This window comes from Mirounga leonina, unplaced genomic scaffold (assembly GCF_011800145.1).
Source record: "Mirounga leonina isolate KUSES-001 unplaced genomic scaffold, KU_Mleo_1.0 Mir_174, whole genome shotgun sequence".
Classification (NCBI taxonomy): Eukaryota; Metazoa; Chordata; class Mammalia; order Carnivora; family Phocidae; genus Mirounga; species Mirounga leonina.
In genome coordinates this window covers 18,854,067-18,880,835 of record NW_023270451.1, presented here as the reverse complement: position 1 = coordinate 18,880,835, position 26,769 = coordinate 18,854,067, and the positions used below count along the sequence as shown (strand labels likewise).

Genomic DNA, 26,769 nt, shown 5'->3' with positions numbered 1-26,769 from the left:
TACCTAACTTTCCCATACAAATTTTGAGAAAGGCACTCCACTTGGTTGTATAAATCACCACACAATAGCCTACACTTGATCTTTTTGAAAACCAGAGGGACAGTGTGAAGACAAGAAGGACCACCAAAGAGGGGCCACATGCACAGAAAAGAAGTACAAATCATCTTTGGTATTTGCTAATAAAATTTGGTACATATTGATGGAATCTCAGCAACTGAAAAGAGGGGGGACTGATACCAACTGAAGGTTTACTCTAATTTAAAAGCTGTTCTGAGTACTCTTACATGTATCATTTAATCCTTTCCATCAATCATCCTGTACTTTTTTTCTTTTAAATAAGAGAACTAAGCTCTAAATGCACAAGAAACTTATTCAAAGTCATTCATCCATTACACAGCGCTTGTGAACTTCCCATTATATCTCATCATCTTAAATGCAGCTGATGCTTGATAAATGCATGGATGAACACAGATATATACCCAATATAATGAAAGTGCTTTTACTAAGTGAACCCAAGTTTGTAAAAGTCTCAATTAGTATATTATGTAATGAGTATATGATTCCTGAATTTGTTTTTGCTATTTAAAATCCTCTCAGAAATTAATAACATGGCTTTAGGTACTGAAGTTGATAAATATTATCAACAGATGTGAAACTCTCTTTCCATCTTTCTACTATAGTAGCCATAAGGTCTTCCTAAAAATACGTTGTCATCTCAGGATATTCTCTTCAACTTTATAAAAGGAGATTCCTCCAAATTCTTCAATATAATCACTGAGGATTTATACTCTAGTTTGAATACGTTCACTTTCTGCAGTACAAATCCCAATGGGAAAATGCCTTAAATAGCAATAATCTGATGAACAGAACATTTTTGCCAGCAGCAGATCTATCTATAGCCCAGTTGTCTTGTCATCCCTGGCAGGAAACAGCTCGTATTCTCAGTGCCATGCTATATACTTCTTGGGGATAGCCTTTAATACTTTATCTATTCCCTTATGAAACTTCTTAGGTTTTAAGTAGATTAAAAAAAATCAAGATAAGGCCTCTTATCAAAAATTTTTAAGTGGGTAAAAGGCACACATTGTTGGACTCAATATGTTTTATTACTCAGAAGAATTATTGGTACTTGCAGTAAACAACAAGATTTATATTCCCCTCCCTTTCAAAGTCTGTAGATGTGTGATCAGTGTTCAGAGTCACTGGGTTCTACGAATGGTCTGAAAGGCATGAATTATTTAATATGTGTGGTTCCACTTCATATGAGACTAAGCACAGGAACATCCTATGGATTTTCATGGGTCAACTTTCTTAAGCAATGTCTAGAGTCTCTCAGGGCTTACAGGAGGCTTATTAGAGCTATTAGCAATGGACCCCATGCCTTCTGGTATATAACCAATTCTTAATTCTTACAAAGACATTTAGTGTACTTTTGTGCCCCCTGGGAGCCAAGTTTACCATCTCTGGATCTTAAATTTCCCATCTTGAAAATGACTGATTGAGTCTTAGATACCTTTAATAGTCATTCGCCTTGTAATGCTATCATTTCATAATTGTTTGAATAACAGAAATGAAAGGGACTCATAAATAAAAGAGCTATAATAACTGCCATTTACTAAGTGCTTACGATGACAGACATTGTGCTAGTGTTTTACACTCATTTAGATAATTTAATCCTCCCAACACCTCTGCCAGATAGATGCTATTACCCCTGTTTCACAGATAAAGAAACAACGGCACAGAGGAGTAAAATGAATCGGCCAAAGGGCCACACAGCAAGTAAGAGGTACTACTAATACTTGAACCCATCTTTGTCTTGCTCTGACACCCAGTAATCAAAGTACTGCTGGTGCACTGTTTGACTTTTTTTAAAAAGTACATGTACTATTTGATTGAAGTAGCTACACATGGCGTGAATCTAAGGCTAGAAAATATGACAGTGGCAAATAAACCAAAGTTGTACATGGGTCATAAATACTTCAAATAATATGTTCCTTGTTTACCATTGTATTGTTTAAAAACCCATAGGCTGTGCAAACATGAAATTACCCAGACATCAAACTTTCTGGAGATGGAAAATAATTAGAAACTTTGAGACCCCAAAATATCTGAGAAATGCCAAAATATTTTACAATATACATCAGATAATGGTATCATTACAATATTAGGTTTTCTGAAATTTTTAAAGGCCACAGTTATGATTCATCATGATTCATTCCATTTAGGTGAGTTTCAAATGTGCAAGTACGTAACGCAAATACCAAATCCTAATTGCAAATACAATGTACAGAATTCATGTCAAACAGTTCCTATTTTACAAAGCATCATTGCAGTTTCATGTCTTAAACTTTTTGGAAAGAATGCTTAGCTTGTCCTATGGAGATGTAAAGGAGACAGAAACAAAACCCCAGATATTCAATATTATGGTATAATTTACGTGTCCCTTTGGACATCCTTGACAGTGTGAAGTGTGCTACTGGGATGGGTAAGACACAAATATCCATGTCCAGCCATCAGGTTGTAGATGTATACTTTTTTTGCCACATACTACAGATAGGTGTAGTTCCTGGAAAATCTGAGTTCCAGGGGTAATTTGTCTTGCTACTTTTTATCCTTTTTGAGATCTTCCATTCAATTTTCTTCTTCTTTGTTCCACTCCCTCAAGGTCCTGAGATAAATAACATTTTATCATTTCCAGATAATATAACAATTATTTAATTTACATTCTCTGAGATATTTACACATGAATATCTTATTCCTAAAGATGATAATTTTCTGGAGAGGAATAACTCCAAAAATGAGAATTTCAGGTATTTGGGCAAGCTCTTATGGGAAAGATCTTGCATACTTTCTGTGATCTTTGAGTATACCAGCGAAGTTGGCCTCCCATTCTGCCCTCTCTTCTGGCCTCTCAGCAAGGTACAGAGAGACATCCACCTTAAGCAGCAGATTGAAACCATGGGAACCAGAGCTGGGATGCTTACAGGGAGTCAAATGGGGTTTGAAAGACAGATCTTTGTTTTGTCAAATTCCTTGAAAGAAGCTCTAATACAGTAAGTAGGTTTCCAAGTTATGAGGGTTTGTGTATATGATGAAGCAAGTTGGTAGTACTGAGGATGAGAATTTTCCCTTTAATAAAGTCGGTTAACAGCCTAAAATTAGTATTAGAAATATTCCCTAGCTAAGTAGAAACAAAATGGTCAAACTTAAGCTATTGGCCTTAAATAGTTACCTAACATTATTTTCCAAGAGAAAAACTGAAACAGTTGTTTCAAAGAATTCAAATAATATAATCTTCTTAAGACCTGTTGTTATCAGGTTTCTCTTTGTCCATATAGTTCAGAGTTACACAACTGACCTGATTGATACGCACTTTATAAAACTAAAAGAAATAGCATGAAATACAAATTTTTCTCAACTTCATTTGTGCGTGTATGCTACTCTCCCCTAACTAAAGGGTCATTCTTTTTTTACACACAACGATAAGTAATAAATGAAGTTTAAAATGGTTTTATTGCTTTAAGTAACATCTTAGACACTAATCAACATGAAGTGTCTTAATATCAATTGACAAGACTAATAAAACTTTTTTAAAAAGAGAGATAGCCCAGAAGTAAACCTATGCTTATATGGTCAATTAATCTATGATAAAAGAGGCAAAAGTATACAATGGAAAAAAGACAGTGTCTTCAATAAATGGCGCTGGAAAACCTGGACAGTTACTTGCAAAAGAATGAAGCTGGACTACTTCCTTACGCCATATACAAAAATAAACTCAAAATGGATTAAAGGCCTAAATGTGAGACCTGAAATGATAGAACTCCTCGAAGAGAACACACAGGCAGTAATTTCTTTGACACTGGCTACAGACACATTTTTCTAGACATGTCTCCTCAGGCAAGGGAAAAAAAGCAAAAATAAACTACTGGGACCACACCAAAATAAAAAGCTTCTGCACAGCGAAGGAAAGCATCAACAAAACAAAAAGGCAACCTACTGAAATGAAAGATAATATTTGCAAATGATATATCTGATTAAGAGTTAATATTCAAAATATATATAGAACTTATACATCACCAAAAAAACCCCAATCAACCCAATTAAAAAATCGGCAGAGGACTTGAATAGACATTTTTCAAAAGAAAATATCCAGATGGTCAAAAAACACAGGAGAAGATGTCCAACATCATTCGTTGTAAGGGAAATGCAAATCAAAACCACAAGGAGATATCACCTCACACCTGTCAGAATGACTAGAATCAAAAAGACAAGAGGTAACAAATGTTGGCGAGAACTGGAGAAAAAGGAACCCTTCTGCACTGTTGATGGGAATGCAAATTGATGGAACCACTATGGAAAACAGTATGGAGAGTCCTGAAAAAATTAAAAATACAAATATCATATAATCCAATAATTCCCCTACTGGGTATTTATGCAAAGAAAATGAAAATAATAATTCAAAAAGATATATGCACCCCTATGTTTACTGCAGCATTATTTACAGTAGCCAGATATGGAAGCAACCCAAGGGACCACTGACAGATGAAGGGATAAAGAAGAGATGGAGCACGCACACGTGCACGCGTGCGCACACACACACAGGAATATTACTCAGCCATAAAAAATGAGATCTTGCCATTTGTGACAACACGGATGGACCTAGAGAGCATTATGCTAAGTGAAATAAGTCAGTCAGAGAAAGACAAATACCATCTGATTCCACTTATATGTGGAATCTAAAAACAAACAAGCAAACAAACAAAAAGCAGAAACAGACCCATAAACAGGAAATTGGTGGTGACCAGAAGGGAGTGGAGTGGGGATATGGGCAAAATGGGTGAAGGGGAGTGAGAGGTACGGGCTTCCAGATAAAAACACAATAAAATTATAATTAAAAAGGAGAGAGATGCACACTGAAAAATTGACACAGGTGATAAATCTTGAGTCTAAGAGTCTTAGAGAAAGCTCATATGTATAAGCTATAACACAGAAAAATTTCAAATGGAATGCAGGAAACACTTTGAATTTGGATATAATGATCAATAAAGCTCTCTTTCTATCCTCTCAGAGAGGTCTCAAATAATAGGAATGGATACATTAATGACAAAATAGCTACGTGATGTACTGGCTAGTCACACGAAGGCTGTACCAGTCCAAAAATCAGAAAAATCCTCGGTAGTGTGTACATAACTTTATTACTCAGGCTGATTTCCTTCCTGGGTCCTCATGTTTGTCTTGGAAAACATACAAACAAAGGGGTCAAGTGCAGATCCATCTTAAATGAGAGAGAAGCAAGGTGAATGGCTTGAAGATTAAAACCCAGGAGGATGTACTCTCATTGCGTACTCCCCAGGCTGGGTAATTTCATCTTACAATTATCTTCCATCTTACAAAATATCGTATGGCATACTTCCAATGACCATATTTCATCAATCTTTGGGGTGATTTCTTTTCAATCTAGGCTTTAAAGTACTCCTAAGAAAGAGTATGCCATTTAATTAGCTGCCTTGATTCCTTTGTCTGATCCAGATTGTGACAAGTAGATCCGCAGATGATGCCAAAGATACAAAAGACATGATCTGAACAACTGAAAGCGGCCCCACAGCTTCACCAGAAATTCACTACTGAGACCCCTTCTGAATGTCCAGCACAATATGAATCAACACATGGAGTTTCACTTTCTTTTATTGTTTCTTTGATTGTTAATCCTTCACTTTCTAGATATGGAAGATTATTTTGTTACAATAAAAATAGGATAAAAATGTTCAAAAGAAACCTGGACAGGTGCTGAGACTAAAGCACTCTTTAATAGCTTCATGAAATAATCATATTTCCCAAAATACAGAATGAGAAAAGTCTCTATATATTCACAGTAACGCATAGTAGGAAATCATTACCAGCTAAATGAGAGTTCTAAAGCAGAGTATGGAGAAAATCAGGTAACACCTGATTTTCCATCTAAACATTAGAAAGTCTCATTTAGGAATCAATTCTCCGTGCCATCTGTATAAGACAATCTTAATTTGGCATAGCATTATTCTGTCTGTTATACACCTGCCTGTTCCCTGGACTATGAAAGAAAAATAGCGATTTTTCAAGCATAATAATCCTCATATCTTTTAAATTAATATAGATATTGAAATGCAAAAATGAAACTCAGCTTTATGCCAGTTGGATTTCAGATATTTCAGAGACTAAGGCACAGTATTCACAATTACTTTGGTTATTTTGGGTTATCCCAAAACAGTTGCGTTAAAAAACTGCAAATGCATTTTTGCAAGGAATCTTCTAGAAAAGCCATTAGGATAACATGGAAATGAAGGTATATTACAGAAAAACACAGGAGGATCCAATGTCGTCATGATATTAAAATTCACACATCTACATTTCTAGATATTAGCTGGAGACAGCAATTAATCTTTTTTTCCATGAACCTTAATTTTCAGTCTCTCATGATTATTAATTTTTAAAGAACACATAAAACACTGGAAGGACAAAATTTAGACTGTTATGGTCATTTCCTTTACCTCAATGATCAATCTGTATATCACTGAGAGTTATAAATTGAAGAATACAAGTCCTGCATTCAACTCAACTATGATAGCCAAAACCTAATAAAATTCAGAGTGAATGGCTTAAAGGGGGAAAAAATTAACTACCCTCCCCGCAAAATTCTAACCAGTTTCTGACATACCAATTATGTTCTAGCAATTGGTTGCTATACCTTTAATCATCATAAATATTTATAACAAGGACAATGTCCTCAGGCTTTTGATTGAGATTTTAAATTGCCCTCTAAGTAATTAACTGCTAAAATTACCCATTTGTCTAAAATTGATATTATGCTAAGAAACAAACCATTAGTTAATAGTGAGTATTTAGTTCACAATGTCATCCTGAGAAAGCACAGTGATTCTAGAAATTTAGTTAACATTGACAATTTTTGTTATGAGTTTATTCCAGTACTTACAAGGAATGTACATCAAGCAAGATAAAACTTAACAGATGTTTTGCTAAGGATATAGTATAAAATCACTGTAGAATATCCCATGCTTTGTTATGAAATCACAAGTTATGTACCATTCCAGTTGTTCTTTCTCCCCCCTCCATTTTTCAATGATACATCATCTTTGTAATGCTTGAGATGATTCACACTAAAGAACAACTTTAGTTGACAAGACATCCCATATTATTACCATAAACAAGGATATATGAAATGTAAATAAAAATATGTACATTTTTAGAATCCAAGATAAACGTTTCACATATACTGTCTTGCTGCCCAATAATGAAACTAAAAGTCGAAATTGCCACATTTAGAAGCAAAAGGATTTGATCACTGTACTTATCTTCTGTTCAACATAATGAATATTCAGTATTTATGACATTGCAATCATTTAATGATCTACGAGCTATTTAGGCAAACACAGAGCTGTGGAGTTATTACAGAACATGCTCTTTTCAACATAATAGTTTATCTCACCTGGTTTTCACATCTCCTTAAATTTACAGAGAACCATTACAAGGTCTTATTTTAGCTCAACTGTTTTTTTTTTTTTTAATTAACATCTAGCTCAGCATTATGAACAGCTGTTAACTTAGTAAATATTATTCTTATGCTCTTCATTTTGCATTCATAGATTTAGGTGACAATAAATATCACCACATGAAAAAAAAATACGTTAATACATCAAATAGAAATACCCGTGGGACATCTGTCACTGTCATAGTCAGACTTCTTTGAGAATAATTTCACCTGCAGTGCGGATCCTGAATGTAACCCTGGAGGAGCGCATTGTGTCTAAGCAGGTGAAGAAAAGCCAGCGCATAATTAGGTGAGTGGCCTCCCATGGAAACCAACATGGTAATAAGGGCCGTCTGCTTCCGTGCACTGCAATTCAGATGCCAAAACACAGGCATTAATAAGCTGCATTCTATTTTTTAACTTCCCACTCCCTCAGAGAAGGTATAAGTATTATCTTCAATATGAAAATGATGACAAACCTATGTGACTGAGTGCATATAAAGTCAAATAATAAGCTAATTACAGTAATTTAATGTATTAATCATGCGGTGTAGGGAAAAGAACATTGGACAAAGAGTCAAAAAGCCCTTTCTAGGATGCTAATCCTGGAAGGAGCTTGCTTGGTTACAGCAGGCTCACTTAAAGAGGTGTTTTTCTTTTTTAATTATACCAACATTAATGTTTAAATATTACGATTGTGACCTGAGCCATCACGTTTACTATGAATACTTTTCTTCCCCCTGCACAATAATTTGTTTTTCCTGGTGTTAGTGATGATCTAGTTCCTTTGTTTACTGGCTTGTTTTCCTTCATTTAGTTTTCTTTGTAGTTACTGCTAATTCAATGCCAAACTCTTTTCCCATCTTGGAAATCTGCTCAAACACATTAGGTGTTCTACCTAACAATTTCCTCTCTTGGAAATCTCTCCTGGCAACTTCTGACCTGCTCTAATCATTGGACCAGTGGATTACTGTCCCGACCTGATGCATAACTGTCATCCTGGGACTCTTTTCAACATTGTTCTGAAAATCTCTTGCATCTCTCTCCTGGGCTAGTCTCTGTTACCTGGTTTCTTTGTCTTCTCTGCCTTGGTTTATACCCGAGTTCTAGCGGAGTACATCCTTGAGTAGCTTCCTGAGAAAGGATGCTAGGGCGGGCATAATTTTCAACTCCTTGAACATCTGAAAATAATTATTTTCCCCTCAGGTTTACTTGATACTTTGTATAGCATACTAGGTTGAGAGAATAATTTTATTTATTTTTAAGTAAGCTCTACACCCACAGTGGGGCTTGAACTCACAATCCTGAGGTCAAGAGTCACATGCTCTATCAACTGAGCCAGCCAGGCACCCCAGAAGAATAGTCTGAAATCTGAACCATCAAGCCACTACCCCACTGCTGTCTCCCTTCTGATGTCACTGTTGAAATACCTAATGCCACTGTGATTTGGGTCCATTGCAATAAAGCCGTTTCCTTTTGTAGTATTTTTCTTTGAACCCACTCTTCTGAAATTTTGCAATAAGTAAGTTTTGTCAGTCTATTTTCATTAAATGTTACGGGCATTTAATGGACCCTATTCATCTTGAAATTCACATCATTCACAGCTGGAAATAGTGTAGTTTAATGACTATTACCTTAATGATTCCCTCCTGTCTATTTTCTCCAATTATTCAGGTGTTGGATACCCTGGACTGGACCCCTAATTTTTTTTGATATTTTCTTTTTCATTTTTAGATTCGTGTTTTATGCTCTGTTTTCTGGCATACTTCTTCAACTTTATCATCCACCCTTTTTTGTTAATTTTTATTTCTGTCATCATATTTTTAATTTCTAAAGCAACTTTCTGTTCACTAAGTTCCTCTTCTTAAAAACAGCCTATCATTCTTCTTTTATAGATACACCATTATTCTTATACCTCTTGGAGAATATTGATGATTTTTGGAAGTTTCCTTTCCTATTTTCTCTAATTAATGCACCCAACTTTGCTTCCTCCAAGCTACTTATTTGTCAAAGGGGGTCTTCACTGTAGAGTCACCTGGATTCCTCTGGTCTCTTGGACTGGTCAGATTACCCACACAAGATGCTTCTGACACCTGTTTCTTGAAGCACCACAGGCCAGACCCTGTCGCTCACGCTCGTCCCTATTGCACCCACCCACCCAGCCCCTGCCCACTGTGACCACCTCACTGGCAGAGTGAGGAGCCATGGCGGAAGGCAGGCTGTAAGGCTGCGAGAGGGAAACAGGCCAGGATAGCTAGCAAGCATACATGTCCTGCGGGGTTAAAGCCATCAGGGTCACAGGGGGAGCGAGGGGACACTGTGGGTCACGGGAGGCACCCTGAGCTCTCAGCCCCGGGTCTGAGCAAATGCCCACCATTCCCTTCTTAAAGGGATTTCGAAATCTGATTCTGATTCTGGAAGATGAGAACAGAGAATATATATATATAAAGCTTTGCAGGTGACTCTGCCACGGAGCCATATTTAAAGACCTTTCAAGGACTACTGAGGTTTCTTGTACTCTTAAGAAGTACTGAGACGATCCAGTACACTTTGGCAAATCCTCAAGGAGCCAAGATTTCAACAGCGATGGGTAAAGGAATACCATATATCAATACGGTTTGCTGACTTTCAGTTATTCAAAAAGGCATAAGAAGAGGTAAATCGTATCATGCTCTTTTAAAGGCAAAAATGTAGTAGAGCATCAGTCTGTGACCACATCAAACCACTTCTGAGTGGGTATAATTCCTGCTCTATATGACTAATATCCAGACTCACCGTGGGTGTTGCATCTAATTTTTGACATTATTTCTACGCTGAATGAAGAACACATTCACCATTAAGTTTCTCACCACACCTTAGGTGACACTAACTAGAAACCACGTTCACTGCCACAGCACTACAAGGGCTGGGAACAGGGAGCAAACACTAGGTATCTGAAGTACAATGGAGGACCATGGAGTGAGAGAAAAACTTGCAAAACTTGGGGAAGAGCTACTGAAACATGATTTCGAGGAAGTACAGACTAGTTCCTGAAAAACCACAATACAGAGATCAATCTCCTCATAACCACGAGAAGATAAAAGAAAAAGAAAATGGCACGGAAGAAGCAGAACTTAAAAGTTCCACAAAAATCATCAGTGACAGTGGCCTGAGGATGGTGAACACAACGATGCTTTGTGGAAAAAGCTCTTTTCTTTGTTTCACCAACAAAATTTTCCACCAATACTTGCCCACAACTAATGACACACAGAGGCTGGTGAGAAAACCAAGCAAGGACAATAAAAATCCAGTGATGCCATGGCTCCTTTTTTTCCTTAAGATTATTTATTTATTTATTTATTTATTTATTTAGTGCAAGAGTGTGAGAACAGGGGGAGGGGCAGAGGAAGAGAGGAAGAGAGGAAGAGAGGGAGAGAGCCTCAAGCAGACTCTGTGCCGAGCACGGAACCTGATGCGGGGCCCAGTCTCACAACCCTGAGATCATGACCTGAGCTGAAATCAAGAGTTGGATGCTTAAGCAACTGAGCCACTCTTTGAAAAGGTTCAGTCAGGTCTTTAATCTCAATCCTGTCACTGAACTTGGAAGTCAGGAAATAAAAGTTTGCTCAGAGTAGCTGCTGATGTCCAGTGAGGCTAACAGACCCCTGGGCTCCCCCTGGGTTCTCCACAGATCCCTAGGATTAAGGTAGGAAACAGGAGTATGGATGTACCGTACTGTTGGTTTTGAACCCAATCAACCCTAAGAAGAGAACATTTAATGTGTAAATGAGACAACTTGAAATGTTTTAATGTTTAGGAAAAAAAAGAAAAAATTATGCTCATGTTATGATATTAATGTTTGGAGTTGGACTTAAAAATGGCAGGATTAATAAAGCACATCTTAACCATCTGTCAAAATTTCTTCCCCAATCTAACTACTAAAAAAACTGTCTATGTCAATGGATACTGATTTTGAAGAAAAATGAATAGTCAAAAAATTTAAAAGATATCTATGAATAAAACAAAAGAAAAAGTGCACAACAAAAAAAGAGCTATATGAAACATATTGATACTATTACTTATCTAAACAATGTTTTTTCAGAGCTGTTACAAGTTCATGCATTTTAAAATTATACAACATAACTGGCCATCATGACAATCCTCATTATTAATGCCACAAATATTAATAAGCATCTGCAACTTATTAAAAATAAGAAAATAAATAATAGAAAAATGGACAATATATAAGAACAGGCAAAATAATTACAAATGGTCAAGAAACATGTGAAAAAGATACTAGTATTACTAGCAGTCAAGGAAACACTAACATAAAAGATATTCCATTTTTGCTCATCAGAATGGCAAAAATTAAAATGATTGGTTATAGTCAATGCTTGTGAAAGTAGAGGAAAATAGTCCTTCTAGAATTCAAAACCTCATGGGCAAATGTTCCAGTCAAATTCATTAAAACTGAAGTTATGTCTCTTAATAAAGAAAATCCATTAACTGATATACAAAAGAAGTAAGAATGTAAAGGTTTTAAACTACTATTTACTCTAGAATAATTTAGAATAACAACATTCTAGAAACAACATAAGATCCATGAATAAGAAAACAGTTGAAAATTACAGTTCATTCATACTATGGACTCATATGCAGTTATTAGGAAAATTAAACTACACAGTCATGTATTGATTTTAAAGGATAGCCATGATATTTTTTTAAATGCCATACAATAATATATATTGATTTTATAGAGCAAAATAAACACACACAAAATAGCATATGAGCACATACACCTTTACAAGCAAAGGGAAAGGTACAAAAGAAAGAAGGTGTCTCTTGGAGAGAGTGGTGTAGATAGATAATGAATGGGAAGAAATGGGCACAATTCTACTTCACATACATCCACAGTACTCAGTTGATTCTCAGGATCATGAATGTAGTCATTTGAATTATAAAATGTGAGCACATCCTTAAACTTTCAGATATAACTCTGGTATCTTCTGACTTGCTCACATATGTTAAGAAAGAGTCTCCTGTTCGAAGTGTGAAATTTTGAGACAATTTCCAAGATGGCTGCTGGGTCAAATCTTAGAAAAACTTAGTTCTTTTGACACATAGTAATCCAATTTGTAGTAAAAGAAATGAAAGAGAGCAGTAGGAAACTATTTTTATCTGTTTGTACATACAAATGAAAAAATATACACTGAGAACTCACTATAACATTGTTTTGGATCATAATATTTTATATTAAAACTTAGTGGCACTTTAGTATGAAGGTCCAAGGTAGAGCTACCCGAGACTCTCTTTTCTTAAAAACAGTGTTACAGTAGTATTCCAGTGGATCTCACTTATTATTAGCAAATTGTTTCTCCATGAAACAAAAATAGAATAAGTTCTAAACAATAATATTCCAGTGAAAATACTTAATATTTAAACACAGTTTCCAATCACTAAACAAAGCAATAACCATGGTTCATTTCAATATCACTCTCTTTACACAACATTTTTTTTTTTTAAGTTATGGTAGAGAGATTAGACTTCGACTAAAAAAATACACATGAAGAATGCTAACCCTCAGCTTAAAAAGATCTTTTCCTACCTTCACATTATCTGGATGCAGCCCCCCAGGGTGCTTGTCCATGTACTGACATAAATCAGTGTGCTAGAAGAAAAAAGGGAAAATGTATTAACATCCCTCTGGCTATAACATGATGAATCAATATTTTTCTACTTCAAAGTCACCATTGCCTTCTGAACAAAGCAAATATAAGACAAGTGGGTGGATTTTTTAGTGTATTTAGTTGAATGCTTCTCCGCCCTATCATTTTTAACCACAACTGAAGCATTATCTTTATCTCTATGCTGTTTTATATTAAACATATCTGTGTATTAGAAGGAATTCATGTCCATGATTTTTAAGTGCCTAATTTCCTAATCACTGAAAATATATTTAAAAAATAACTTAACTATAAATATATGTACCATAACTTAAAAAAAACTAAACCAACACACACACATACACACACTAAACCAATTAAACTGCAATTATCTTGTATTTTTCAAAGTGCAAATGCAAGTTATGATTATTTTTTTATATGAGATGAAAATACTACAAATATATCATTGTAGAAAAGTTAATCATTGGATTTATTTAAATTTCTCATAACTATAAAAAATAATTTAATAAGTTTCCAGAACTCCTGAATGTATTTGGCAAAATATACTTTATAAATTAATAGAAATACTTTCAAAATTATAAATTAGGATGACTATTATCCAGATACAGGTTTTATTTATTAGGTTTTTATTTAAATTCCAGTTAGTTAACATACAGTGTAATGTTAGTTTCAGGTATACAATTTAGTGATTCAACACTTACATACAACACCCTGTGCTCATCACAATATATAACTAAAAAGGAAGATCTCTAAATATATCTTATGCTGTTATTCTTTTAATTATCTCAAGCTCAATTTGCCCACAATTGTATTTATTTTCTTCTTAATGCTTATTCTGCTTATATTATGAATTATATAGACATTCAAAAAACATGTAGAGTTGCTATTCCAATTTTTCTTCTCTTATTAGAGGATACTATAAGATTTATAACAATGAAATGTTTTATCATTCTGGAAAAGCTACTGAACATGAGTATTTATGCCCCATTATCAGGCTTTAATTATTGAAGAATTTAGTTTTATGCTATATTCAAGAATCTTGCTATAGCCATGGTGACAACAGTTCGGACTCCTTTATTGAGCTTTTATTGCATGCCGGGTGGTATTGCTGAGGATACAGAACAAAATTTAGCATTCATTCATTATTCATCATGTGCTTCTTAAGCCGTTATTGTGTTCCAGTTACTACACTAGTCGCTAAGGACACAGAACTAAATGAAACCGTTTCAAGTAGGGAAAAAAAAAAAAACAACAACCAAAAAACAGATATACCAATAATTATAGTACACTATTTTGTATATTATTTTAGGAACAGTACTGGGCAATGTTTGAGGGCATATCAGGGGGAACGTACTGTGGTGTAGAGACGGTGGAAAAGCCTCTGGAAGAAGTCAGACATGAGTAGAGAATGAAAGAAGTTAGCCAATTGAAGGGAAAAGGGAAAGATAATAGGATTGAAGAAATGCTTTTAGATTCCTTCTAAGACACTACTGCCTTTATCTTAGACCACACCCAAGGTGTTGAGCTTCCAAATGAAAGTCAAACTCTCTGAGGACAGAAACTATGTTTGATTTGGAAATTATTGCCTCTTCGGTCCAGGCAAAACGTCAACACAGAGAAGAACTGAAGAAAGGTGGAAATAGTTTTATATATAGTATAGCTCATTAAAAATGACGCTAAAATATAATTATGAGTGCCATGGAGTTTTTCCTGAGTGACTGCATTTACCAAACTGAGGAATGAATTCTAGTCCCCAAATTGCCATGTAACTCCATGTTAATTTTTCTGTCCTTTTGAATAGGGCTAACACCTCCCTTAAAGATTTTTGAAGAACAGATAAAATAGTACAACAGAACATACTTTTCACCTATAACATGATAAACAAAAATGAGCTATTATTTAAGATATTGCCCATTATATAATAAAATTCACAGAGGAAGAACTGTACCACATTTGTTCATCACTTCACACACAACAAATAAAACAACAGAAAGTATATCCAATTTTATCAGTAATTATATATCTATGATATGTTACAATTCTTAATAAAAATGTAAAATCTCAGTTTACAAAAGAAAATCCAATTTACACTGTTTCCAAGATACAAACTAAAAATGATAAACAACAAAAAATATGAAAATGACAAATAATGTATTTTATACTATATATTTATGTTATTTATATTTTGTTATTCATACCGGTAAAGGAATCATATCAATGTAAATATTAGACATAACAGAATTCAAGGAAAATGTATTGAACATTAACAAACCTAACAACATGGCATATCAATATATAGCAAAAATTGGTAAAAATAAAAGAAGAAACTATTAATTTCACAAATCTTGAGGTACTTAGCTTACTTATTTCAAAAGTCAACAAATGGAATTGGCAAAAAAAAAAGGGAAGGTTATAAAGGATATGAATAATACAATTAAAAAGCATGTTTCCTTTTGTGCCCATTCAACTCATGCTACACATGCTTTTTAAGCACAAATGGCGTATTCACAAAACTTGACAATGTATTAGACACAGATAAAGCCTTAAAAGTTAGACAGCAGAAGTGATATTACATCCTCTCACCACAACTAAAATAAAATTAAAATCAAAATGTAGTATATTTCATCCACTCTAAGATATACAATTCTTTTTTTCTCTGACATTGGAATGACAGCTTGAATTTGCTCTTTCCCAGGCAGTATTTGGAATGTAGTTGGTATCACCTGCGTTTGAGCAAACTTTCTATTTTTATTACTCTGATGGCATGGGTCATCAGTGAACAATGTAAGGACCATCTGAGGAAAAAAGATGGAAGAATGAGATGTAATTGTTATCTGGAAACCATCATTTATTAAAAACTTCAGGTAAGATTCTATAAAAAGTGCCAGAATTAAAATCTGTAGGGCTCCTTCAGTGGGCATAAAGTAAAAACTCTGAACGATAAGAAAGTACTAAACCACAGTTTAATTGAGTGCATTTTTTTTCTCTTACTAGTACATCAAGTAATGCTTCTTCTAGTCAATAGGGTCTTAAGTTCAATGATAACAGGAATAAAATAATGAAGGAAGACAAGCAGTTAAAGGGTGAGAATGAGAAAAGGAGGAACAAGGAAAGAAAATCTATTTTTGTGGAAAATTTCTTTAAAAAAATAAAGAAAACCAAAAATGTTTAAATTACTTAAAAATGACAGTGACATACAGCATAAATTTTAAAGCAATGGAAAATGGTCAGAGCTTTACTGTCAGGGAAATATAGATCATTAATTACATTCATTAATTGTAATATAAGAATGACTGAAAAAAATAAAACAACCAATAAACTAAAGCTAGAGAATACCAAAAAAACAAAGAGACCCAAAGAAAATAGATGGGATTAATGTAGTTAATAGCAGAAATTAATTAATTAGAAAACTAGAAAACAACAGGCTTGATCAATGAAAGAGAAACCCATTTCTTTGAAAAGCCCAATAATATAACCAGTGATACTCTAACAGTGTCATATGGTGGCCGATAGTGGCTACACTTGATGTGAGCCCAGCATAACATAGAGAGATGCTGAATCACCATGTTGTACACCTGAAACTAAGGTAACATTGCGTGTCAACTATACTCAAATAAAAAAAAAATTTTTTTAAGCCCAATAAAACAAACAAACCTTGGAAAATTTGTGTTGTTTTTTTTTTTTTAAAGATTTTTATTTATTTATTCATGAGAGACAGAGAGAGAGAGGCAGAGAGAGAAGCAGGGTCCCAAGGAGCAGAGAGCCCGATGTGGGACTCGATCCCAGGACCCTGGGATCATGACCTGAGCCGAAGGCAGACGCTTAACCATCTGAGCCACCCAGGCGCCCGGAAAATTTGTGTTTTTAAGTGAAGGGTTTTGTTAAGATGTAATCAGTGTTAAGAATGAGAATAATGAGGGCGCCTGGGTGGCTCAGTCGGTTAAGCGACTGCCTTCGGCTCAGGTCATGATCCTGGAGTCCCGGGATTGAGTCCCGCATCGGGCTCCCTGCTCGGCAGGGAGTCTGCTTCTCCCTCTGACCCTCCCCCCCTCATGCTCTCTCTATCTCATTCTCTCTCTCAAATAAATAAATAAAATCTTTAAAAAAAAAAAAAGAATGAGAATAATGACACAACTAAAAATGTGAAGATTTAAAAATATACAATAAACATAATACTATAAACCAAACAGTAGTATACACATCTTTAAAACAATAATACATTTGATATCTAGATAAAAACTTATGTCTCTTAAAAAAACGTAAGTTATTAAATTCGATTCTACAAGAGACAGAAATTGAACAGCTGTACCTAAAAAAGAAGTACTAAGTTCAGATGAGTTTAATGGAAAATCTTCCAAACCTTCAAGTAGCAGATATAAATTACCCCAGAGCGCAAAAAAAAAAAAAAAAAAAAAAAGATAAAATGTTTCCCACTCCTTTAAAAAATGTCGAAGCAGGCAAAAACAGTGGAGAGGTAATGAGAACTAAACCAACCACTTTATGACCAGAGATGTACTTAAATTCTAGTGACAGTAGGTACCAGAATTCAATATTGTATTAAAAGGCTACACATCAGTACCAAACAAGGTTAAAGCTAGGAATGAAGAAATAGTTCAACATAAGTGCACCTATTAATGTGAGCTTCTAAAATTAACAAATTAAAGAAGTGGAATCGTGTCGGGTACAGAATTTTCACAGTATTATATATTTCACTTATTTAGATTTGTCAAATGCTAATTTTACATAAATAAGATATATTAAATGCTGATTTTGCATAAATAAATAAGACAGTCTCTGCTCTCACAGAGTTTACATCCTGTAGATTTTACATACTTGTGAATTATTATAATTTTTTTCCAAAGAAGTGTTCAAACTTTTTGTTTAAAATTTTAAGAAACTCTACATAGGAGTGAAATTATATGGCATTTGTCTTTCTCTGACTTATTTTGCTTAGCATAATACTCTCTAGTTCCATCCATATCATTGCAAATGGCAATATTCTATTCTTTTTGTGGCTGAATAATATTCCATTGTGTGTGTGTGTGTGTGTGTATCACAACTTCTTTATCCATTCATCAGTTGATGGAATTTAAGAAACAAAACAGATGAACATAGGTTGGGTAAAAAGAGAGGCAAACCATAAAACAGACTCTTAACTATAGGGAATAAGCTGAGGGTTGCTGGAGGAGAGGTGGGCAGGAGGATGGGTTATTAGCACCACGCTCTAACCAACTGAGCTAACCGGCCAGCTGCATGGAGGATGGGTTAAATAGGTGATGGGGATTAAGGAGGGCACTTGTGATGAGCACTGGGTGTTGTATGTTATTAGTGTTATTTAGTGTTAAATCGCTAAATCCTACACCTGAAACTAATATGTTAACTAACTGGAATTTAAATAAAAACTTGGAAGAAAAAATAAATAAGATAAATTAAAAAAAAAAAACAACCTATGAAGAAGGAAACATATTGGGGGGGGGAATATTCCTGATCCTCAAGGTACACATGATATCCTTCTAAGTATATGACCAATGACATTAGCATTATGAATTGCAAGAAGGAGGCTTCTCCAAAATGAGATCTTGGGAAATTTAATAAAGAATTTTCCAAACCTTCTAAATTTTAAAATTCATATTTCCTTAGATGTATGGCACCAAAATGTGTGTATGTGTGCATATACATCATATGCATATACACTCATGGCTGTCTAGCTGTGTAACCTTGGGCAGGTTACATAACTTCTGTATATCAAGATTTTCATGCATGTAATGAGAATATTCCTAGTACACCTACCTCAACTGATATTATGAAAATTAATGAGTAAATATCATAATGGTTTCAGAACACTACCTAGCACATGGTAGATGCTACAGGTGATGGTGATGATGATGATGATGATTTTCTGTGGTGTGTTTAGAGTAGTGGGGATATTTGGGAGGATTATGATTAAAAATGGAATGATAAATACAGTCAGAAAACTGGAACTCGTAAGGGTAGCATTTCATCCTCATATAGTGTTCTTCCTGTCTTCATAACCAGACATTTTCATTCATACTCCACTGCACTCCGTACACAACCAGTGAGACTGTATTTAGGAAATACACAATCAACTTCAGATTGCTCTGGGTGATTAGGGGCAAGAATCTGGAGAATCTCCTACGGAAAAAGAGACAAGAGATATTACAGGGTCCCACTTTGTACCCTGGCAAACTTCTGTTCTGCCTGCTTTAAAAATGGTTTCTTTTCCCTCTCTCTTTTTTTTTTAATACACAATATCATGCCTGGATCTACATTAGATGTGCCTAAATTACAAATTTCATTACATCTTTCCTTTTTTTAAAAGATTTTATTTATTTATTTGATAGAGAGAGGGCACAAGCAGGGGGAGCAACAGAGAGAGAGGGAGAAGCAGGCTCCCCACTGAGCAGGGAGCCCGATGTGGCGCTCGATCCCAGGACCCAGGGATCATGACCTGAGCCAAAGGCAGATGCTTAACTGACTGAGCCACCCAGGTGCCCCACATCTCTTCTTTCTTGTTTCTTTCCTCAGTTCAACTCATTGGACCATATGACCTTTATGATTTGCACTGGTCCGGAAATACAGTACTAAGCCTTAGTAATAATGCTAGAAGATACTTCTTTGTCATTTCAATTTTTAAAGTCATCCTAGGTTTAAACAGAAGGCCCCTATAGCATATGACCAACAGATCAGTATCCCCTGAGACAGAGATAATCTCAGATCCACCTGGCTTGATCTCTGGCTACTTATTTTGATACGAAAAGGAGCAGGTCACTAGACTAGACGCCTGGTGACTACAGATCAAACATAATTCCTCTTCATCCTCCCATCTCTGTCTTGGCTCTTGGCTGACATCTCCTCTTTCCTTCACTACATTATGCTTCACCTCGTGTTCCTACACCTCCCTCTATTCACGCCATCACTGCTGCTGGTCCTCAGGGTAATGCCTTTAGAAGCACTTGTGTCTGACAGGTTTATACCTAAATGCCTAGGAACGCCTCATCAATCTTCCATGTAGTGGATGGTTTTAAGATTTTTTTTTTAATTTTTTTATTTATTTATTCATGAGAGACAGAGAGAGAGAGAGAGAGAGAGGCAGATGGAGAAGCAGGCTTCCCGCAGAGCGGGGAGCCCGATGCGGGACTCGATCCCAGGACGCTGGGATCATGACCTGAGCCGAAGGCAGACGCTTAACCATCTGAGCCACCCAGGCGCCCTGTAGTGGATGGTTTTAAATGAAGCTATCAAGTATGGCTAGACTTATAGCCCAAGCAGGAGACGGAGTGAGAGCAGAAAGGGGCTCCAAGGGCTCAATCCCCACACTAGCATACATTTCGTTCAAAATGAGTTTCCTCCTTCCTCACTGTCGACTCCCATCAGGCAGGCAGCATTTATTTGGTTATTAACATAGGTGTTGCTAGGAGAAGGAATCTGAGGACCATACCCAAACTCCTAATACCCTGAACATAAATGCTCTCTGTAAAGGAGTTTGCCACATATTCGGGTTTCCCCATACTGATTTGACTACTTTGTGGCTGGATCACTTTAGAAAGCAGGAGAGAAATCTCCCTTTTATAAAAAAGGGCAGGATATAGAAAGACCACAGAAAATTGGAAAAGACTTTTTATTCGTAAGCACTTTCACACAGTAGAGTCTCTGTTAATTTCAATCGTATGCAGACCTGAGAGCTGCATAATGAACAGCCATGAGACTTAAAGGGAAACACATGAACGAAAACTACAAAGACAAATTATGGATATAATGACCATTTCAAAACAGGCCTGAGTGGAGAAAAGACCTTTAAAAGAGGACCCGGAAAGACAGGCCAGCCAGAGAAAAAGACGAGAAACATGCTAGACTATGACACTCAGCTCTTCATAGTTTCCACTCTCCATCCCTTACTCTGTTTCAACCTGACTTTGGGTCAGGAGAGAGCAGCAATATCCCTCCACTGAAAGCCATTGGTAAAAAGGCTATCTGGAGACCACCAACTCAGACAACTTCTCAGACATGAAATTTCACCCATATTCCAGGGCAGAGAGAAGTCTAGTCTGTGGTTAAGTAGGCTTCGCCATAAAGTATGTGCCTATGTTTCTTTTTTTAATCAACATATTCTCCATGAAGTGAGGTTTTCCAATCGCTGGACTTTTAAATGATCAAACCTCCTCCTCAAGAGACATCAAGTTCTTCTGGGAAATTATGCTTTTGAATTACCACTGGCTTTCGGACTGAGCTTTCCTCACCCAGCGGGGATCCAAATAAAGCCCCTTCCCAAACACATGCATCTGTTAAGTATGGTGCCCGCTACATTTGGCAGCTAATTTGGATGTTCTTCAGAAGCACTGCCAAAACATGACATTGAAAATAGCACAGCCCTATTTTTAGCACGTGGGCTAAAAATAAGGAAGTCTTTCCATGGGGATAACCAGCAGAAATCCTCATTCTGAAGTTGTGTTAAGCTTAGCCTCCATAGTCTTTGCTTCTGTTTCATTTATTTTTCCATTTTGACGGTGACAGGGGCGTCAGTATATTCAAGCCTGGTATAATGTTTTATATCATTAAAAAGATACGACTTCACAAGAGCAAGAATATGGGAAGAGTCCACAAAATAATAAAACTAATTTTGAATATCTTTATTCTTAAGGGATAGGCTTATTTTTAATGTTTAAATGCCAAGGTTCAGGTATAGTTTCATTTTGAAATTCATGAAAACTTGATTTTACAAAACAAAAAATATTAAGTGGGAACATGATTAAAAAAATATGTTAACAACTAGTTGATAAACATGTGCAAATTGGGAGCATAAAAATATAGAGCCCCCCCTTTCCTGACTGTTGATTACTTATGAAGCTCCCTAGTCCTCATCTCAGTTTGATTCTAGACACTCCTATCTCTCCCAGGTAAGTGACTCATAATAAAGAACCTTTAAATAGTACTCTGACTGGTAAGAGATCACATTAAAAAGACTGCAAATTTCGAAGAACAAGAGCAATTATTTCCACTCTTTGGTGGTAGTGCAAGTGGTCCCCAGATTAGTGGCCACAATGGTAACTGTTAGTGTGACCAAAGCAGCAACTGTGGCAGATGTTTCCTTGTGAGGCTGACTCTATTACTGGCTAATGTCACCTTCATTGCCATTGTCCCATGTCTGGAACACACCACAGGCATTCTAACGGAAACCACACTTGAAGGGTAGCTGTGAACTTTGGTAGAACTCACGAACATTTTAGTTTTTAATCTATTTCACCTGAAGCTCATTAAAGTCATGTAATTCACTGGGGAAGAGTTGTTGCTAGAGGCAATTGAAGAAAACTTATAGAAGTTGAGCCCTCCTTTCTTCTACAGCAATCAATGCCATTCTCCTCTAGCTATAACCTCTGTTTTAATCAGCCCACATTGCTGTAAGAATTAATACATCAAATTACTGAGCAGTTAGTTTCAAACTGCTCTGATATGAAGTCCACAGGTTTAAACTGACTTTGAAATTGCATTTTTTCCATTAAGCTTTATAGTACCCATATATTTCACTCCCAAATCATAATTAACGAAATTTTAATGTTGTTAGTTACAACGTGTGAGCATCATTCATTAGTGAGAAAAAAAAATAAAAAGATGCATTAATCAACTTTACCTTTAAAACAAAATCACAGCCATTTAAGATGCTTTACTGAGAAGTGTGTACCTACTATATACCAAAGAGGCCCATTTTTAAAACAGTGGTTAAAAAATAAAACGGTCAGTATTCTACCAAATGTTATTTAGCCTTTATGCTAATACACTGAAATCCCATATCTTTAATAACAAGAACAAGACATTTATGAACAAGTACAAAAGTGCTATCTCTCCCCTCTGAAGTAGAAATTCTAATTACTACTAGATTATGGTGCCTCAAGTTGCATCATGGGACATGGTCTGACAATAGCGATAATAAGGTCTTTCAATTTATTCCATCACCTAAAGATAAATTCTCAAGTGGAATACTCTCCCATATTCAACTCTTCCTGCACAGAATTATGTTATAGATTACAAAGTCTGTTTCTGGGTTATTTTATTTCTACCTGGTTTTAAGCCACTTAGGAAATGTTTGAAATTCTACCCAGCAACCCACACATATTCCCTGGGAAGGGCAGGGATGGCTAACACACACAGCGGTTTATACTGTACAAAAATCCTCCCACAGCCACCACAGTGCTGCAGCTCATTCCTAATTAAATTAGCCATTTTAAAAATCATATAATGTGTTCTCCTTCTCCTTTCTGGTCATAATAAACCTATATGTGACTTTGCTATCCCATAATTCTGCCTAATTGGTTCCAGCTGTCATTTCTGAATCCAAAACGCATGGGCAGCCTGGGGCTGGTGACTGGAACAGGAAGCATCTCCAACCACATTCCCATCATGTAAAACCAGCAACCTAAAAGATCTTTTCCATTAAAACAAAAAACTTACTATTTGGCTTCTGGCAATGCTAGTTTGGGTAGACAGATTATAGAGCTCTACCCAGGCAGTTAAGACTGCTGTGAGCCATTCTTCTGATAAAAAGAATGCAGACATTCAGGCTCTAACAGTTTGTGTCTGAAGTAGTTTCAATATTGTACAGGCTTATCCATAAGCGGAATACGTATCTCTATCCATATCTCTACAATTTATTTAGTTTATAAAACATCTAGGAGGCATCCATTATTTTCCTTTCTAAAATTAAAAAAATTCAAAGTATAAATTTGGAAAGTTTCAAGAAACTTGGGGGATCTTCCAGAAGTAGAACATTGTAGTTCTACAGAAACATATGTTATTCCTGCATCAGAAGAATGTGTAAAATGTTTTCCCTTGAAATAGTGAAGGAAAGAGCTCCCCAGTATGGTTTATATGCCCTCGGGGAAACCGCTCACAAGCCTAAACCATATAATAAATTTTAATGGAGTGAAATAGCCACTTTAAAAAGATGTTCATATTATTTTGAAGCCAGTTTGATTTTTAAAAGGAAAAATAAAAAGCCAATGGGTGTAAAGAATGGAATGCTCTGATCATCCAACATCCTCAAAAATTTGGGGAAAGAAAAAAAGGTTAACAAAGTGGGCCACATAAAATTTTTTGGAGTCAAAGCAGGAGATCAAAGAGAAAAGAAAAGAGCTGAAATAGTTTTCAAGAATATCTTAATTCTGAAAACACCCTCTGGAGCCATCCTGCTAGAAATACAGGAGATCCTGAAATTACAGGATAAGAGCAACACGAGGGGAAAAAGTTAGAAACAGAACTAAAATGGAAGAGAGGAGACAAAGACGGCAGTAAAGAGGGAAGGTAAGGTAGAAGAATCAAAGAGGCCAGTCTGGGATCACTTTGGCCAGCTACAAAGCAGAATAGAGGAGGTTTCTTTTTATAATATTGGTTCTAAAGGGTCGGAGTAACACCCACCGAGGGACTGATCATACCAGATGTGTGGTTCAGAAAACTTTATAAATTACACTGTAATGAGCTTCAGGTATATGTTTTTCCAATTTTAAAAATAATAACTCCGGAACACATAATCCAATTAAAATATTAAACAAATATAATTTGTTAAACTGTCACCTGTCTTTTTTGGCCTAAAAAATGAAAATCAAAATATATTTTCAAAATCCTAGAATGGATAAAGTATTATAAAATGTATAAAAATGAATAAAAACTATTCGCTATTTGGGAGCTCAGGGATGACTTTGAGGGAAATAAGAATGACAGTCAAATAAATGTGAATAATACTCTTCTTCCTCTTACCTAAAATGAAACCTTGTTCGTCTCACTTGATCCAGTAGTAAAAATATTAGGATGTTTTCTCCCCCAAGGAAATACAGAGAGATATATCAGAAGTAATGCTATTAAGATTTTATAATTCAAAACACTTTGGAGTTCTTAAATGTGGTTATAAATATCTGATAATAAACGGGGCAAAGTTTGTGGGCTATAGAAAAAGGACACATAAAACACTCTTGAATTAGAGAAATGGTTTTAAAAATAAATTTATATTACAAAGGTAGAGCTCATTTAAATCTTCCTGGCTGGTGGAAATACACAGAGTATAAAAGGACAAAGCTTTCAGAAAAAGTCCTGGCCAATGGCAATGCCTGATGAAAACGGTAATTTATATCGCTATTCTTGTGGCACAGCTGAAGCACATCTGTATGCTTATGTCATTATTAAGCACAACTAATTATTTCAATATAGTACATAAAGGGGCAAAGTAATTTAGATTTCTCAAACTTAGTGAATACAAGGGTCACACCAACATTGTTTTTTTAAATGCAAGTTTTTACCTGCAGAGTCTGATGCCCTGAGATGCAAGAAACTGAAGTACTAGTAGTAAAACATACTGTTAGAAATCCAGAAAATTGTAAAACTTTTGTTTCAAGTAGTTCCTTTAATAGCAAAGAATAAGAAGACCTCAGATCACCGGGGTGGGTGGGTGCGGAATCCCAAATTCATTAATTCTTGTACTCTGAGCATTGCCAAAATGTAGAGCAGAAATTCTAAAGTAGCTCGTTTTCAGGATCTACAGCCAAAAGTCAAACTGCTGAATTACCTGTCATAAAAAATTTTGTCAAAGATCTGACTTTTTCATCTTTTTTGTTACTGGCTTTGCTCAATTCACGGACAAAGAAAATGTGCTAATTCCTTACTATGCATAGTATGAAATTAAAGATCCCCTAAAAAAGAACTTTTAATTTTTTTCTCAATCATTAGACACTTGCAAACTTGCCAAGATAATAACTTTCCCAGGAGCCTGACATATTTGGCAGATAGAGTTGATGTTTTGAATATGAATCTTGAAACTTCAAGGAGTGAAGACCAACATTATTGCTCCTCATGATATGTTTTAAGTTTTTATGCCAAAATCTAGTTATATATTCGGTGAATCAGAGCTAAAAATATCTTTTCATTCTTTTGACTTAGTGCAATTTGCCATAAAAGGGTTACTGGAAAAAATTTCAAGAGAAAGGATAAAATCTCACCAAGTCTATCTAGAATGAACTCAGGTAGGGCTGTCCTGGTGTTGTGGTTGAAATCACCATTTGAAAGAAAGTCTTAGCAAAATGTAAAAGAAGTTAATGGTGCTTGAATTTGAAACAGCTATAAAAAAAAATTTAGGACAAAATATCTAAATATTTACTTCCAAATAAACTAGTAGGCCTGGCATGTAATTATCATACTCAATATATGAAGCTGGTTGTAATAACTTCTAACAACAACAACAACAAAAACCATAGCAGAAACAATAGGTGACATGGAAGGTGACCTCATCTGTCCTTGATCCTTGACACTATTTTTGATACAAAAGCTTCCGGTAAGCAAGCTGATTTAATGCCCTCACCGACAAAACATGTGGTTTTTAAATGTCAAAAAGCCAGAACCAAGTGTTCAATAAAATCTTGTAAAATCATCACTTGTTTTATTAAGAACTCTAAATTTATCCAAGGTTTAAAATGATATCAAAGAAAAGCATGAGATTTTTATATTAAGACGCATGAATTTTAAAGGCCCATGAATTTTAAAAGGTGGATAAACACTGCTACATAGCTTCACTTATTGATTCCA

The 26,769-nt window shown here is 35.5% G+C and overlaps 1 protein-coding gene across 4 annotated transcripts in view; it reads right to left on the bottom strand.

Annotated features, from left to right (window-relative positions):
- The window catches only part of CDK14 (cyclin dependent kinase 14), a 548,800-nt gene that overhangs the window by 269,350 nt on the left and 252,681 nt on the right, over window positions 1-26,769 (bottom strand). For 3 of the 4 annotated variants that reach the window (XM_035020522.1, XM_035020524.1, XM_035020523.1), the window contains exon 7: window positions 13,110-13,172. The exons of the other annotated variant lie outside the window; for it this stretch is intronic. In XM_035020522.1, coding sequence (XP_034876413.1) covers window positions 13,110-13,172 — 63 coding nt within the window. The remainder of the gene's footprint in view (window positions 1-13,109; window positions 13,173-26,769) is intronic. 4 annotated transcript variants of the gene reach the window in all.